This window comes from Phascolarctos cinereus, unplaced genomic scaffold (genome assembly GCF_003287225.1).
Source record: "Phascolarctos cinereus isolate Bilbo 61053 unplaced genomic scaffold, phaCin_HiC Scaffold_4;HRSCAF=312, whole genome shotgun sequence".
NCBI lineage: Eukaryota > Metazoa > Chordata > Mammalia > Diprotodontia > Phascolarctidae > Phascolarctos > Phascolarctos cinereus.
The window spans coordinates 619,305,499-619,322,824 of record NW_027555847.1 but is presented as its reverse complement, the minus strand read 5'-3'; the positions used below and the strand labels follow the sequence as shown (position 1 = coordinate 619,322,824).

The 17,326-nt window shown below is 40.5% G+C and overlaps 1 protein-coding gene across 1 annotated transcript in view; it reads left to right on the top strand.

The window, feature by feature from the left end:
* The window catches only part of SNTB1 (syntrophin beta 1), a 298,747-nt gene that overhangs the window by 257,150 nt on the left and 24,271 nt on the right, over positions 1 to 17,326 (top strand). The window contains exon 4 of the mRNA XM_020964943.2: positions 1,423 to 1,562. Within this exon, the coding sequence (XP_020820602.1) occupies positions 1,423 to 1,562 (140 nt within the window). The remainder of the gene's footprint in view (positions 1 to 1,422; positions 1,563 to 17,326) is intronic.

Genomic DNA, 17,326 nt, shown 5'->3' with positions numbered 1-17,326 from the left:
CCCATGTGGAGTTTTCTTGGCAAAGATGGTTTGTCATTTCCTTCTCCCAGTTCATTTTACGGATGAGGAAACTGAGGTGAACAGGGTTAAGTGACTTGCCCAGGGTCACACAGCTAGTGAATGTGTAAGGCCACACTGAGCTCAGGAAGATGAGTCCAATTCAAAGCCCAATGCTCTGTGCACTATGGTGCCACCTACCTGCCTCTACATTCTGTACCACCACCTATTTAACCATTCCCCAAGATCACTTTAAAAAAAAAATATCGGAAACAATTGTTTCACCAAAGTGACAGATTAAGTCTGAGGTAGGAACCTTCCAGAAGTGGAATATGAAATTTCTGACCCTTATTGTTGGAGTTCCAGTTGGAAAGATTAAATTTCACATGTGGGTGATTTCTTTGATGAAGTTAGAGACAAGATGAAAGGGTCTTAATCAAGAAAGGTCTACAAATGTGACCAAAAAAAACCAATCTGCAAGCTTTTATTAAGTTCTTACTACATGTGAGGCACTGTGATGGACATCAGACGTACAGAGACAAAAGTGAAACAAATAATTAACTTGTGGCACAGTGGATAGAGCACCAGGCCTAGAATCAGGAAGACCTGAGTTCAACTCCAGCCTCAGACACTTCCTAGCTGTGTGACACTGGGCAAGCAGCTTAACCCTGTTTGCCTCAGTTTCCCCCTCTGTAAAATGAGCTGGAGAAGGAAATGGCAAACTACTCCAGTATCTTTGCCAAGAAAACCCCAAATGGGGTCATGAAGAGTCAGAATTGACTGAAAAACAACTGAACAGAAACCATGACTTACCACACTGATGCTACTGAATTGTCAGCTGGGCCATCCAGATAGACTGAAGATTTTGAGATAATTGCCTGAATCCCAGAGACGCGCTGATAACTGATGGCAGCAACAGCAGTAAGCATCAGAGTGATGTTGTAAAGCCAACTGCCAAATCTAACAACTACCCAGCAAGGTTTCCCTCTCTAGTATATTTTTCAAGGCCATCGCTTGTTCATTCCAAAGCTTTCAACCCTCATCTTTTTGTAAAGCACAAATGCACAGAACCAGCTGTTAATGTTTTTTTTTCCCCTCTATGCTTTTAACTATGGAATAAAGCCCTCAGGAATGAGTGGCAGGTAAGAAACTAAGGAAGGCAACAAACTGTTGTTTGGCATGGGAATCTGACTTCTGTAGCACTTAGCAGACATACCAGGTATTTTTCAAGAGGGCGTATTTTTTTTTCTCTCCTAAAGATCAAGGGCCAAAAGATTATTGTCTGTTTCTTCCCATTTTGTTTTTTCAACCTGAAGAATAGGCTCTCCTGTTATCAGGGCCTGTGTTTGTAAGGTTGCCAACTCCTCCCTCCCAAACACCCCCTTCTCCAGCTTTCTTTGACAGAGTCTCTCTGTTCTATTTCAGGTGCCAGGAGAGAATGAGAAGAACTGGAAGCCAGCGTTGGTTATGCTGACCGAGAAGGACCTCTTAATCTATGACAGCATGCCTCGAATAAAGGAAGCCTGGTTCAGCCCCGTTCATACGTACCCTCTGCTGGCTACCAGGTACCCAGAAGCTTGTGCTTGGGCAAAATTTATCTGGAGTCTGATATAATTTAGAGCTTCCCACTGACAAAACTATTGATCTGCCGCTTGGCAATCTCTTTTGGACCTAGACCTAAGTTCCATGCCTACCTCTCATTCTGGGCCTGAATGTTGTTCAGTCTAACCATTTGTCAGGTTTCTTTATCCAGAAAAAGCAAAAAAAAAAAAAAGGCTTCCTTTGTAGATTACAGGGATATTATGAAATTGAATTAAATGCTGGCTCAATTGGCTTGGAAGTTACTGGCCCAAAGTCACGCAGGGAGTAAGGAGCAGAGCCAGGATGCAAACCTAAGTCCTTTGAGGTAAAATGGTAAAATTGACAAAAGGCTAGATTGGAAGTCAGAGGACCTGAGTTTGGATCCTGCCTCTGCTGTTTACTCTGTGGGTGACCCTGGGCAAAGCATTCCATTTCTTTGCTCCACAGAGTCTCATCTGAAAATAAGGATGTTAGACTAAATGTCTTTTAAGGTCCTGTCCAACCCTAAACCTGTGATTCTATGAAATGGACAGTATAGTGCAGTGGAAAGAGCACTGGATTTTGAATCAGAGGGCCTGGGTTCGAATCTCACTTTTCCTACGTATTACCCATGCATTCTTGGGTAGGTCATTTCACCAATCTGTGCCTCCATGTTTTTTATCTGTCAAATGAGTTGGACACAATGACCTCTAAGGGCAAGGGCCCTTCCCTCTCTAACTCTATTATCCTATGATACTCATGGGTTTTAGTTAATTTAGAAAAGGAACAGTGAAGCTAAAGAATTTCCAGAAGAAGTTGGCCAGGATAGTGAGAAGACTTAAGACCGTATCACATGATCATCAGGGGAGAAGCTGGGGATGTTTAGCTTGGACAAGAGAAGACTTGGATGGCAAGGAAGAATATAATAGTAACATTCAACTATATAAAGGGCTGGCACATGGAAGAATGCTTAGCCTTGTGCTAGGTAGTTCTCAAAAACAGAACTAGGAGCGGCATTTGGAAGGGACAAAGAGACAGATTTCAACTTGATGTCAAGAAGAACTTCCACCATCTCCTGCATCTGTCCCCTTCTCTTCACTCACATAGTTGGTGCCTTCAGCCTGGTTCATTACAATAGGCCACCGTGGTCTCCTTGCCTCAAATCCCTATTCTCTCCGGCCCATCCTCTGCCAAGATGCCAAAGTGATACTCCTGAAATACATTTCTAACCATGTCATTCCTCTTCTTAATAATTGCTATGGCTCCCCATTACACTTAAAATCAAATGCAAGCCTTTTTCAACTTTCTTCTCAATTGTGCATTCTTTGGTCCAGCCAGACTGCCCTCCTAGCCCCATTTCTAGCACATGCTGCTCCCCATCCCTGGAATTTTCTCCCTCCTCACCTCCACCTTTTAGAATTCCTGCTTTCCTTCAAAGCTCTGCTCAAGTGCCATTATCTACGCGAAGCCTTTCCTGATACGCCCCCTCCCTACCCTACTGCCTTTCCATGCAAAAAATTATCTCATGTCTGTATTGCATATATCTTGTATGTTAGGGGTCTGCAAACTATGGCCTGAGGGCCAAATACAATGCAATAAAAATTAAATATAATAAAACTTTATATAATATTATAAAACCATTCTTAGCTTGCAGGCCATACAGAAATGGGCAGTGGGCTAGATTTGGCCTGTGGGCCTAGTTTGCTCAGCCCTCTTGTATATTCTTGTACATGTACCTTCCTCCTTCAATAAAATGTAAGCTCAGTGTGGAAAGCAACTATTTCAATTTTGTCTTTATATACCCAGCATAGCACCTGGCTATTGATTATGGAGTTAATAAACTTTTTAGACTCTTAATATCTGCTGAATGAATAAAAAACCAAAGCTGATTGGGGCTCACAAGAAGCCATATTGTATCTCGTGAAAGATCATTGATTTGGATCTTCTTCAAATCACAGAGCCAGCCAAAAACTCAGTGCCTTGATCTCATGCCCAAATGGAGAATGTGAAACTCTCCAGTTCATGCCTGTTATAGTATCATATGGTAAAGATGATGAAACATAAAAAGATTCAGCATCCAATGTGTAAACATGAAGGAATCACCCCAGCAATACATTCCATTACTCTGGACATAATCACCTGGCCTGGCCACGTAAGTGTGAAATTACTGCTTGTTATCATACATCTACATTAGCCATGTGAAAGACAATCAAATGAGACCCACAATTACTATCCTGCTATTTGCTTGGCAGAATACAAGGCTAGAGCATTCCCAAAGTGCTTCACTGTTGCCAGCTACTTAGTCCTACGTCATTCCCCCGGGGTGAAGGCTGGCAACGATAGTCACACTGGAAACTTATGGGACCGTGAACACCAATTCAGCCTGCTGTTTGAGTGTAGGTGACCCCAGGCAGATTACATAATGTCCCTGTGCTTCTCTGTCCTCATTTATAAAAATGATGATGGTGGAATGATGGAGTTGCCAGAGGCCCTAGAGATGAGAGACAAAGAAATGCACATCTTCTTAACTGATCTCTTGTGTTACACGTTGATCATGGAGTGAAATGAGGACCCAGCCTCCCTTGTATTAGCGGTTGCTAAATTTCTACTGTGCCTTTGGGAATCCTCCTCTAGAGGAGATGAGTACACAAACAGCTTTCTTTGCCGGCTGGTGATAGAGGCAAAGTCTATAGTTAAAACTCTCTGGTCCTTTTGTAGCTCAAGGTTTGGTTCCAAAAGAAGTTATTATTGTCAGAAGCAAAGTTTGCTTTAGCTGGAGACTCAGACTTTTTCACTGCTGAAGGTAAAACAGCTTCTCTAAAATGTGATGCTGTACTGCGGCCGCTGGATTTTTATAGCATATGACTGCTTTGTGGATATATTTTTTTAATCCTTTACTACCATCAGAAGTTATCAATAAGCTTTTCTTTCGCACCTACCAAGTGCTGGGTGCTGTGCTGAGCTCTAGGGATATAAAGACAGAAAAAAAAAACCAGTCCCTGCCCTCAAGGAGCTCACAGGCTAACAGGGGAGAAACAACTATGTCCAAACAAGATACATACGAAACAAACTGCAGGTAATCTCAAAGGGAAGAGAGCAAGATTAGGGAGGACTGGGAAAGACTTCTTTCAAAAGGTGAGACTTTAAAGAAGCCAGAGAAGTCAAAAGGGGAAGATGAGGAGGGAAAGAGCCCCAGATGTGGGGGTCAGCCAGCGCAGATGCATAGAGTAGGGAGATGAGGTATTTGTGAGGAGCAGCAAGATGGCCAGTGTGACTGGATCTCAGAGTACATGGGAGAGAAAGGGGTGGGACAACTGGAAAGGCAGGAAAGGGCCAGGTTATGAAGGGCTTTAAAAGCCAGACAGAGGATTTTATATCTGATCCTGAAGGGAAAAGGAAGCTACTGGAGTCAATTCGTTAGCAATATTTAAAGGAAGATTGTGAAGCCTTCAATTATCCAGGTTCCCTCAGCCCGCTAGTTCCCCATGGACTTTAGCATAGTGAGGCAACATGGAAAATATTGGAAGGTTAATGGAAAGAAAAAGTCAGCAGGACTCGTGTCTGAATTTGACCTCAGATGCTTACTTCGTATGACTCCAGGCAAATCACTTAACCGTTCTAAGCCTTCTGCAAAATATTGATGATTATACCTACTGTACAAGATTGTTGTGAGGCTCAAATCAAGTAACACGTGTAGCGATTTGCAAACCTTAAAGCACTATGCTTTTCTTTAATGGGCAGCATGCTATTGTGGATAAAGAGCTGAATTGGGAGTCAGGAAAATAGGGATTCAAATCCTGCCTCTAACACCTACCGGTGGGTAACTTTAGGCAGGTCACACAACCTCTATGAGCCTCAGTTTTTTAATCTATAAAATGGGGATAGTAGCAACTATAGCACATATCCCACAGGATGGTTGTAGAGATTAAATGAGATAATGTACGTAAAGCACTATTGTCTATGTCTCTATGGTAATGACGATGTTAGTTGCTATATATAAAGAGAATATTCTGTTTCATTTTAATTTTGGAGTCAAGAGACTTATTTAACAACTACATGGTATCTGTAATGCCACTTAACTTCTCAATGTCCCATTTCATTCATCTTTAAAATGAAAGAATTAGATTGTAAAGAAAAAACAACTTTGACGGACTTAAGAACTTTGATCACTGCAGCGGCCAATCACAATCCCAATAGACCAACAGGGGAGTACACTGTCCAATTTCTGCCAGAGAGGTGATGGACTAAAAGTACAGACTAAGAGAAACATTTCCCATCATGGCCAATGAGGGCATCTGTTTGTATTTCATATTTGTCATGAGTGTTCTGTTTTCCTTTTTCTGGTTATTTCTTGGGGGCGGGGTGAAGGTTGCCATAAGAAAAGAAAGAGAAAAGGGCCATTGAAGCAGTTTTGTAAATACACAGAAGAGAACAGAAGATGGGAAGCAACACAGACAAGCAACACAGCTTTGAAAATTACATGTTCCATGTTGAATTTGTATATTTAAAAAGAAAAGCAAGCCTTGTGAATCTCTGTTATATACAGTTTGCTTTTCTTTTTGATTATATAATGAATAAGCTGTGTGATCCTGGGCAAGACACCTAACCTCTGTCTGCCTCAATTTTTGTCATCTGTAAAATGGGGACAGTAATTGCACCTACCTCCCAGGGCTGTAGTGAGGAACAAGTGATACATTTGTAAGGTGCTATATAAATGCTGGTTATTATCATTATTGCTACAATATAGAGTGGAGATTTGCAGTTTCATGAAAAATCCTCTTTTTCTGTCCTAAGGTGTATGTGGAAATGGCCATTTGCTTTGCTATTTGTTAAGTTCAGAATAAAATCCACAAAACAAATTTTAAATGAGGGGTTATTCTTCATAAAGAAGCTTGAAAGTCCCATCCAGTTCTCTGGTCTCAAAGTCCCACAAAAGAATAAATGACTGATGCACTTATCCATGGCTCTGTTAATCAATAAATATTAATTAAGTATCTTCTATGAAAAGACATAGACAAGAGTCACACAGAATGAGGTCCTTTGGATGGATTACAATCTGCATTGCTAGAGGAAGCAGTCACTTTGACGAGAGCGTTGGTCCGTTGAAGTATAGATATGCTCTAATGTGATGTTCTATTATTTCCAGAGTGCTTTTAAACACATTTTCTTATTTGATTATTGTAACAACCCTATGAGGTATGTAATACATAATTTGGACCTGCCCTGGGATTTTGTTGGCATTGACAACTCCCAGTGAGGAAATCCCTCTATCCAAGCAGATCAAAATTTACTTGAGTGTGAAGAATCTTAAGAGAGTTGGCTAGGGGGCACTGAAGAAGGTTAAGTGACTTCCCTAGAGTAAAAGAGCAGTCTTCCTGATTCTGAGGTCAATTCTCTATCCATTGTGTCATGATGACTTTCAAAACACACACACACACACACACACACACACACACACACATGCACACACACACACACACTTTGTATGAAGCAAATGAGGTTTAAAGAGGCTATGTAATAAGACCTAGCCTTTATATAGCACAAGTTTGCAAAACAATTTATATGTTGTCTCTTTGGAGCCTTACCACATCTGTTGCCATTTTATAGATGCAGAAATTGAGGCAGAGGTTAAGTGACCTGCCCAGGGTCACACAGCTAGCAAGTGTTAGTTCTTCCTAACTCCAAGTCCAATATGCCATCCATTGTGCAACCTAACCATCTCCAAAAAAAAAAAAAAAGAAGAAAAAGCCAAGATTCTAACCTAGCTCTTTTGTCTTCAAGACAGTCTGGCTTTCTTCTCTACACACTGCTTCTACACATACTACAATTTGCTTATGCAAATTACTTGTATGAAAAAATATACCTATCTCAGACTGTTGATTCCTCAGGGTCAGAAGCCATGTCTATCTAATTTACGTTATGGCATTGTGTCACCTGTAGGTGGGCCGTCCATGAATCCTCTCTGATGATGATGATGGTGTTACTAAGGGAGCAACAGGCCTCTGCCAGGTTTATAATTGAGCAAGATCACGTTCTCATTAGCATTCCAATAGCACTTATATTTGTAAGTTCATGATAATAATTTCTATCTAGCTGTCCTTACAACATTCATGAAAGGGCAGAGCAACTTATCACCATAAGGTTGGTCAATAGAGAATGATTTTTTTTGGTGGAGGGAGTGACCTGGAAAAAACAGATGCATGAAGTACTGAGTTAAGTATCTTTACAACAGCCTCATAAGGTGCCTTTGCATTGCTAACCCATAGATGAAGGAACACATTAAACAAACTGGTCCATTCACAAAGCAAGGTGGGGATAGGGTCGTAACTAGCATTCATAACCCATGGCTTCTAATCTGTTGCTTAAACCTAGGTAGTATGCTTTCTTTCTTCTCCTACCAGGACCTTTAATAGAGTAATTGAACTCTTTTAGGAATGAATGTATGAATGAATTTTAAAAAACACTTACATTAAGTAAGTGTTATGTGCCAAGTGCCAAGCTAAGCACTGGAAGTACAGTCATAAAAAATTAGTACCTGCCCTCATGGAGCTTATAATTCTAACAGGGAGAGACCACACATATAGAGGAGTAGTGAAGGAAAGGGAGTTTAATTGGAAGAGATACAAGGATGGTGAGTTGATTCATAGGGCAGTCACCTTTTCCAAATGCAATGGTAATTATGATTGCTTTTGGTAATTTAGTAGTTGTTAATGGTTTCCTATACCCAGAATGTGTTGGGTGTAGGGTGAGGGGTACCCACGTCAGTAGGAGAAATAGCAGATAACAAGATGTCGTAGACAAGTAGCTTAGATAGTATGCAAAGCTAGGTAAGTTTGCACTCACCAGACTTACTCACTCACTAATCAACATGGCTTGTCCCATGAGAAGCTGTTGCTGGAGGTCCTATGTGGATCAGCTAAGCCAGGGCAGAATGCAAAGTGGCCTGGGCAGGACATGATAGGCAAAGAGGGAGAATTATCATAGGTTCAAGGACTTAGAACTGTAAGGGGCCTTAGTGCCATCTTGTCCAAACCTCTCATTTTTACAGAGGAGGAAACAGATTCCAGGAGTGTAATGTCAACCAAGGACACAAAATAGCGAGGGACAGGTCTAAGATCTAAACCAGGCCTGGGATATGAACCAAGCTGCTATGACTCCAAACCCAGCATGCTTTCCATTGTACCACACTGCCTCTAATCACGGGTTAGAAAAGACACAAAAGCAAGAAACAGCAACGAAATAACTCTGTCCATAAATATATGTTAGTATTGTACCCTGCTAACAATAGTTAGCTTAGTGGGGAACCTGAGGCCTTGAGGCCACATGTGTCCTTCTAGGTCCTCAAGTGCAGCCCTTTGACTGAATCCAAACTTCACAGAATATATCTCCTTAATAGAAGGATTTGTTCTGTAAAACTTGGACTCAGTCAAAAAGCCGCACCCAAGGACCTAGAAGGCCACATGTGGCCTCAAAGCCACAGGTTACCCATCCCTGGCTTAAACAGTCAGAATTAGGAGAGCATTTGGGCTATAGTCATGCTCTCACTTTAAGAAAAGCCAGTACAGTTCATGCAAAAGCCATATTTAAATAGACATAATTATAGACAGATAATTTAAGAGAATCACAGAATCTCAGAGTTGGAATGGACTTTAGATGCCATCTAGTTCAACCTATATCAGAACAAGAATATTCTCTACAAGATCTCTAAAAATGACACCTAAAACTTCATGGAAATAATTTTATGCTAATTTTTATTTATGTTAATTTTTTTACTTCTAGAAATAGCCCATTCTACTTTGGGGCAGCTATAATTATTAGGAAGTTCTTCCTTGTATTAAGCTGAAATCTGCCTTCCTCATGTCTCCCTCAGTGCATTCATGAAGTTGATTTTTTGATCCTTTTGAAGATCTTATAAGTTTCCCTATTGAATTTCATCTTAGATTCAGCCCAATTTTCTAATCCATCAGTGTTGGGTTGGGGTTTTTTTTTTTGGATAGTGATTCTATTATCCAATTTGTCATCTGTCCTTCCCATCTTTATATAATCTTCAAATTTGCTGAGCATGCCATCCATGCCTTTTATCCAAGTTCTGAATAAGAAAACCCAGGGCCATGAACAGTAGGCATCCCTTGGCCACTTCCCTGGAAGCTCCAGTACCAAGTTGACATTGAATCATGAACAGCTACTCTTTAAGCTTAACTAGCTTTGAATTCATCTAACTATATTATGCTGGACCATTGCCAATCATCTTGACTCTTGTCATGCCACTGGACTTTGATGACTGTAGAAGAGAGAGTGAGGCTGATGGCTTTGCACATCTCTGCCTCACTTAAATCCAATTCACTCACAAGTCAAGACATCACCCTCCTGATGTCATTGGTCCTCTTAGTGAATGAAGGATGTACAACAACAAACAACAAATTTCCTGTAATGAATTAGATCATAGATTCAGAGCTAGGAGAAAACTGGAGGTTTCCATCCATTGTTCCTAGGCCTGACCTTTGGAACTACATAAAATCAATCTATTCCCTTTACAAAAAGAACAACAAATAACAGCTCACATCTATACTGTGCTTTACGGCTTTTCTCACTACAATCATAAGAAGACTGTGATATCTTAGAATTCATATTCTAAAAAAGTGTAACATTGGTTTAACCGGTCACATACCCCAAGCTTTAAGAAAGTAGTTAGCAAAAATTTCAGAGAAAAGATAGGCAAAATTCTGAATTTCTAAAAGGAAAGATGGGCTCAAGAGGATTAGGAAGCTATCCTGTTTTAAAGATATAACAGAAAATTATCATGATGAGAAAGAAAAAGATGAAAAATGTAAAGAATCTAATGTTGCTTCACAGGGAGCTCTCTAATGAGTTCCCATTTTTAAAAGGGCATATGCAAAATGTGAGGCCAGAGGCATGTAACCAAGACTGAATAAAAAAAGATTGTCACAGATTTAGAAAAAAAAATAGTATCAGGAAGGTCTTCAGCCTGTGAGGTGAAATATTAAGGACAACAAATAAAAAGGTTTTGAGTTTTAGGGGTTTTTTGAGACAAGAAGAAAAGGGAAGATTAGACCCTCTGCTGAAAGCATAAGGCATAACATTAGTGATAGAAAGAATAATACTAGATGACATTTATACAGTGTTTTATCTGACACTGTAAGGTTTGCAAAGCTCTTTACCTATATTATCTCATTTGAGCCTGCCAACAACAGTGTGAGGTGGCTATTCTGGTACGATTGTCTCCATTCTACAGATGAGGAAACTAATACTCAAAATGGTTAAAGAACTTATCCAAGTGTCAAAATCATGACTCATACTTAGGTCTTCCTGACTTCCTAATACAGTGTTCATTTTGCTTCTGTCTTCTCTATCAAAGAAAATAGGAGTCTTAAAGGGAAGGGTAGAATACATATCTTGAAGAGGAAATTAGAGATAGGTAAAGAGATAGTGAGAGGATACCTACTCACTTGAGTTCAAGTCTCCGAAACTGGACCACAGATTGCTGAAAGAGCTGTTAGATATAATTGCTGATATGTTTCAGCTCAGGATTAGGAATAGTGACAGTGTTTAGTTGTTACAAAATTGTAAGGTACTGAATTTCCTAGCATAAAACTGTTCAAGCCATAAAAGCCAATCAACAGGCATATATTTAGCATTCACAATATGTGTCAGGCATTGTGCTAGGTGCCGGGGAATACAAGTACAAAGAATGAAACAATTCCTATTCTCAAAGAGTTTACAATAGACACTCTCTTTGTTTCTAATTTTTGCTGCAAAAAAAAAAGCTATGATAGGTGTTTTTTATATACCCAGCATCTATATAGTACTTTTCAGATTTAGAAAGTGCTTTGCAAGCATTATCTCATATGATTCTCCCGACAATCCTGGGAGGTAAGTGCTATTATTATCCTGATTTTACAGATGAGGAAACTGAGGTATAGAGAGGTTAAGTGACTTCCCCAGGGTCACACAGCTGGGAATTATCTGAGGCTGGATTTGAACTCAGGTCTGCCACTATCCTTCTTAACTTCTTCTTATATACAGGGCCAGGAGTCATTCTCTCTACTTTTGACCTTTTTTCCCCAGGTGCGTGTGTTGGGGGGGGGGGATAGAGAAGAGTGAACTAGATCTGTTTATGTATATTTTATATATGGCATATAATTGTATAGAATTATAATATTATATTATCACATAGATATAATCATTTAAAGAGTGTAAGGGCAGTGTGACTCTTAATTTGTGTCTTTCTTAGACAACAGCAGGTCTGGAAGTGTTCCCAATCTATGTTGGATATTGACTGCTGTGCAGGGACATGTATTTGTAAATGATTGTCCCTCCCACTGAACAACTTCTATAATACCTCTGTCCATCGATCAGTGCAATTGACAGCTCTGCACTTGGGAAGTTTGCAAACATGTTGTAATTTTAGCTATTCTTGTCCCTCAGCTTTTTATGAGTCCTTGGGAAAACATTTTTTGCTTAGTCAAAACTTATTTGATGTTGCTGAACAGTCGAAAAAACCAGCCCGGTAGCCCACATGGAGTTACAAAGTGGTTTTTGTGCTCTCCAGTCATAATTTGCAAAGATGATGGGCCTATGGAGAGACAAGATTAAGGTCATCATATTTCTGGAATTCTTGAGTAGTCTTGACCCAGGGCTTCATACCTAGACTGCAGGGGTCATTAAGAGGCCTTCAACTATGGATTTTTTTTTCCGCTTATAAGAGCACTGAACCCAGGACTCTGATCTACTGGTCAAGAGCCAAGATTTGTGTAACCCCTGAAGAGGGAAAATTTATTGCTTCTGTACCCTTTCTTTTCTTCTACCTTGAGTATGAGGGGAATTTAGAATGTCACTAAAATCTGTGGATTAACTTTCATGCCTTAGGTGCTTTGCCCTTTTGGTTTCTTTTCTATTTACTAGCTGGGTGACTGTAGGGAAGTCACTTAAACTCTCTAAGCCTCAGTTTCCCCATATGTGAAATGGAGAATAATAATATTTACGCAACCTACCCCATAGGGTTGTTATAAGGAATGCATTTTTAAGCCTTTAAGCGCTATGTGTATAAATCTCATTTCAACTAAATTCATTTCAACAAACATTTAAGCGCTTATGTGTGCCAGGTACTGTGCTAAACTCTGGGGATATAATAATAATAATGATGATAATAACAATAATAATAATAATATAAGTAGTTTATTCATTCAGTCAGTATGGATTGTTTTATGTTTGTCAGAATCTTGGAACTCTCCCAATTTTCTTTCTTAATAAATATTATCATTTCATTGATTCCCCATTATCTGTTCCTGGGAGCCACTCTTCACTTCTAGGAGAATGACCTCCAGGCTCTGGATTATTTGCTGTTGCCTGGAGAGAGTGGCAATGCAGGACCTCTAGCAAAAATCCTATTGTAGATGAAGTTGATCATCTGTGCCTTTTTATTTCTGCGTTAGCTCTCTTCTACCACGAAGTCCTCCCCTATATGTAGCTAGTACCCTCAGGTTGCTTTTTTATTTTCCCCGCTGCCTCTCCCTGGTTTGGCATCCCACCTAGGCCTGCCTTCTCAGGAAGTAACCCATGACCTGGACATTTCATCCCATCCCTATCAAAACTTATTCTTCCAGTGTCCCATTTTCTCTGGGCCTTTTTAAATAACCAACAAATAAAGCTTATAACTCACTTGGAACTAATACATTAATGACCATTAATGGCTTCGTATATTTTATCCTCTCTCAGTTCATAGAATCAGAGATTCAAAGGCGGAAAGGACTTCTAGGTTGCCCAGTCTAACCCTGTATTATTATTTAGATGATTAAAAACATTTTCCAAATTAATTTGTCCAAGCTCACACTGTGATAGAACCAAGATTTGAAACCAGCTCTTTGGATTCCAAACCCACAGCCCTTTCTCCTGCAGTCAGAAGCTTCCTAGGACAATTGTATTTGAACAATGCCCTAATTCAAAGTAGAGTACTGTGGGAGGTTCAGTAACCACAGCAGGGTGACTGGCGGAATTATTTCTGGGTAAGGCACCATTTTGGTGCTACTGATGTCTTAGGCTAGCCCAGCTTCTCACTTTATAGATTTCATTTTTCTTGCCTTCTTATTGAGCAGAGGAAATAAGGAGAATTCAGAACAAAAAAAAAAAAAGAAATTGAAATTAAAAAAAAAAAGACAACAGCAACCCAGGGCTGCTGGCTAGATGGCAACAAATCTAGATGGCTAATTCCTAGTTTCCTCTTTGTCTCAGTAATGCACCCCTCCTTGGATCATGGGTAGCTTAGAGTCAACTGATCAGGGACTGCATTTCTCCACCAAAATTGGGGGTGATTATAATTTCCACTATATAACCCTGAGAAATTCTTGAAAGGTACTATTAATAACAACAGCTGACATTTACATTAGTGTTTTTATGATTCAAAAAGGGCTTTGTAGATGTTACCTCATTTGAATCTCATAACAGCCTTGGGAGGTAGATGCTATTATTTAAAAGATAAGGAAACTGAGGGTGACAAAGATTCACCCATAGTCACATAGCAAATAAGTTTCTGAAGCAAGATTTGAACCCAGGTCTTCCCAGTAGCCTTATATAGTGGATACAGCAATGGACCTAGGGTCAAAAAGGTTGGTATTGACCTTTGCCCTTAGTCACTTAGTAGTTGTGTGACCTTGGGCAAGTTTCCTAAACCCTTTGGTCCCTAAGATGGCCTCATCTGTAAAATGGGTTTGATGGCCTCTAAGTTCCCTTCCAGCCCCAGTTGGATGTTCCTATAACTCTAAGGCAGTTTTCCACTGCCTCTTTTATATATTACATCTCTTGTCACAGATAAAAACTTATTTCAGCGCTTGAAAAGGATCTTGATTGGGGCAGCAAGGTGGCAAAGTGGATAGAGCACCTGGTTTGGAGTCAGGAAGATTTCAGTTCAAATCTGGCCCCAGACACTTAGTAGCTGTGTGATCCTGGGCAAGTCACTTAACCCCAATTGCCTCAAAAAAAGGTCCTTGATTTTCCTTTTGCCAATTTAGAGTGTATCCCCTCAGTGTCTTCTTAGACAATCACATGAGCTGCTTATAAGGGGGGAGAGTGTGGGAATCATCTAGTAATTGCCCTTCTGGTGATAAGCCTCTCTGCCCTGGGGCAGGGCAGATTCTTTCTTGCACAGAGGCATAAAGTCCATTAGCCAGCCTGTGGTTCAGTTTTTTCAGCTTGGAAAGAATAATTATAATTGACATGGGATCATCATCTTGGAGCTGTGTTAAAGGTCATGTAATCATAGCATAAGAAGTTTAAAGATCCAGAGATAGAAAGGACTTTAGGGGTTACCAAGTCGAGCCCCCCCCATTTTAGAAATGAGGAAATTGAATCCTAGAGAAGTGAAGTGTCTTGCCTAAAGTCACACAGGTAGTAAGTGGCAGCCAAAATTCAAACTCGGGTCCTCTGAGTATGCGTTCAGAACTATCCGACCCCCTTATTTTATAGATGAAGAAACTAAGGGATAGAAAGGTGAGTGAATGAATGAATGAATGAGTGAGTGAGCGGATAGATGGATTGATGGAGGAAAATACATATAAAATGCTTATAATGCACTGTGCTGTGCACTGGGGAAAGACAAAGAAAAGAAGTTAAATAGTACCAGACCTCAATGAGCTTACACTTTAATAAGGGAAGATAATACATAAGGGAAAATGGTAGGGAGGAGGTGTGTTTTCTTCTGGGACATATGGGGATGATGAGTCTCAGTAAGCTTTTATGTGCCAGGACAGCTAGGTGGTACAGTGGATAGAGTACCAGGCTTGGAGTTAGGAAGACCTGAGTTCAAATGCAGCCTCAGACACTTATTAGCTGTGTGACCCTGGGCAAGGCACTTACTCTTGTGTGCCTCACTTTCCTCACCTGTAAAATGATCTGGGGAAGGAAATGGCAAACCACTCTAATATTTCTGCCAAGAAAACTCCAAATGGGGTCACGAAGAGTCAGACACAACTGAAAAAAGACCGAACAACAACAGCTATCTGGGGATACAAAGACAGGTAACAGACGGTCCCTGACTTCAAGCAGCTCACGGTCTAATGGAGGAGACAACATGCAAACAAATGTATACAGACAAGCTATGTGTAGGACAAGTAGAAAATAATCAGTGGAGGGAAGGCACTAGAATTAAGTGTAACTTGCTGACATTTACTTTCCAGGAATGGTCATGTTGGTTCCTACAGCTAGGGGAGGGCATGGATGCTGCCCAGACAACAGCCTGAGGTGTCTGGGTGGGTATAAAAAGGGTAACATCTCACCATTCAGAAGGCAGATTGTGGATAGAGTCTGCAACACAGGAAGGAAGTCTTCAGACTTGCCCAAGGTCTTTATCGTTCAGTCATTTAGTCATGGCTGACTCTCCTTGGCCCCATTTTGGGGTTTTCTTGGCAAAGATACTGGAGTGATTTGCCATTTCCTTTTCCAACTCATTTTACAGAGGAGAAAACTGAAGCAGATAGGGTTGAGTGACTTGCCCAGGGTCATACAACTAGAAAGTGTCTGAGTACCCAAGATCACATAGATAGTGTAGACCTTGAACTCAGCTCCTTTGACTCCAAATCCAGCTCTCCTTTCCCCTGTTCCAGGATCTGATAGTTCTTAATGATTTACATAGCCCTCCATATAGATTATCGCATTTGATGCCCACAAAATCATTGAGGTAGATAACTGCAAGTAACATTTTGCCTCATTTTATAAATAAGGAAACTGAGGTGTAGAAAAATTAAGTAACATGCCCAAAGTTAAATAAATGGAGCAGCCAGAACTTGAACCCAGATCTTCTGTCTCCAAGCACAAGACAACCCACTCCCTATACCATGCGTGACTCCACAGTATCATGCAGGTTAGAAATTTCACTCTAATCTTGGTGAGGGGAGGGTTGTTATTTTTTTTGGGGGGGAGTTTCCACCAAGAAGAAACTGTTTCTAATACTCTCATACTATATAGTACCTAGCACTTTGCTGGCATGAAATGCAACAGAAAGGAGTACTAAGAACCATTCCCAAAGTAGTTTAGTTTTTGGGTTTTTTTTTTAATTACCAACCTTTGCACACCCCCTAGTGGCTCTGTTGAGCCCCACTGTGAACTTTCTGGTCACTTATTCTTTAAGGCTGGGCTGGCCTTATGCTTTGACAGACCCACCTGCAGAGTGTAATAACTCCACATTAAATTTCTCTTTGCTTAATATTGCACCATTAAAAATTTATTCTTTTGGGTTAGGACATTGCCCCTTAAAACTAAGGACTAGTTTCTTTTAAAATGCAGATGCCAGAGAGAGAGACAGAGACAGAGAAGAGGGGAGAGACAGAAGGGGGAGAGACAGAGAGGGGAGAGACAGTGGGAAGGAGAAACAGGTATGGGGGAGATACACAGGGGGTAGAAGCAGGGGGAAGAAACAGGAGAAAAAAAGAAAAAAGAAAATAAATAAGTAAAAAAAGAAATGGGAGGAAACAGGGGGAGAAAAGAGGAGAGGGAGAGACAAAGAGGGGAGGGAGAGAGAGGGGGAGAGGGAGAGAGAGAGGGAGAGAGAGAGAGAGAGGGAGAGAGAGAGAGAGAGAGAGAGAGAGAGAGAGAGAGAGAGAGAGAGAGAGAAAGAAGGGAGCGAGGACAAGCAGTGTGGTTGGTAAAAAGATTAATGGATTGAGTCGGAAGCCCTGAATTCAAATCCTGACAATATGATCTTGAGCAAATTGTTTCATTTCTATAAGACTCCATTTCCCGATTTTTCAAGTTACAAGTC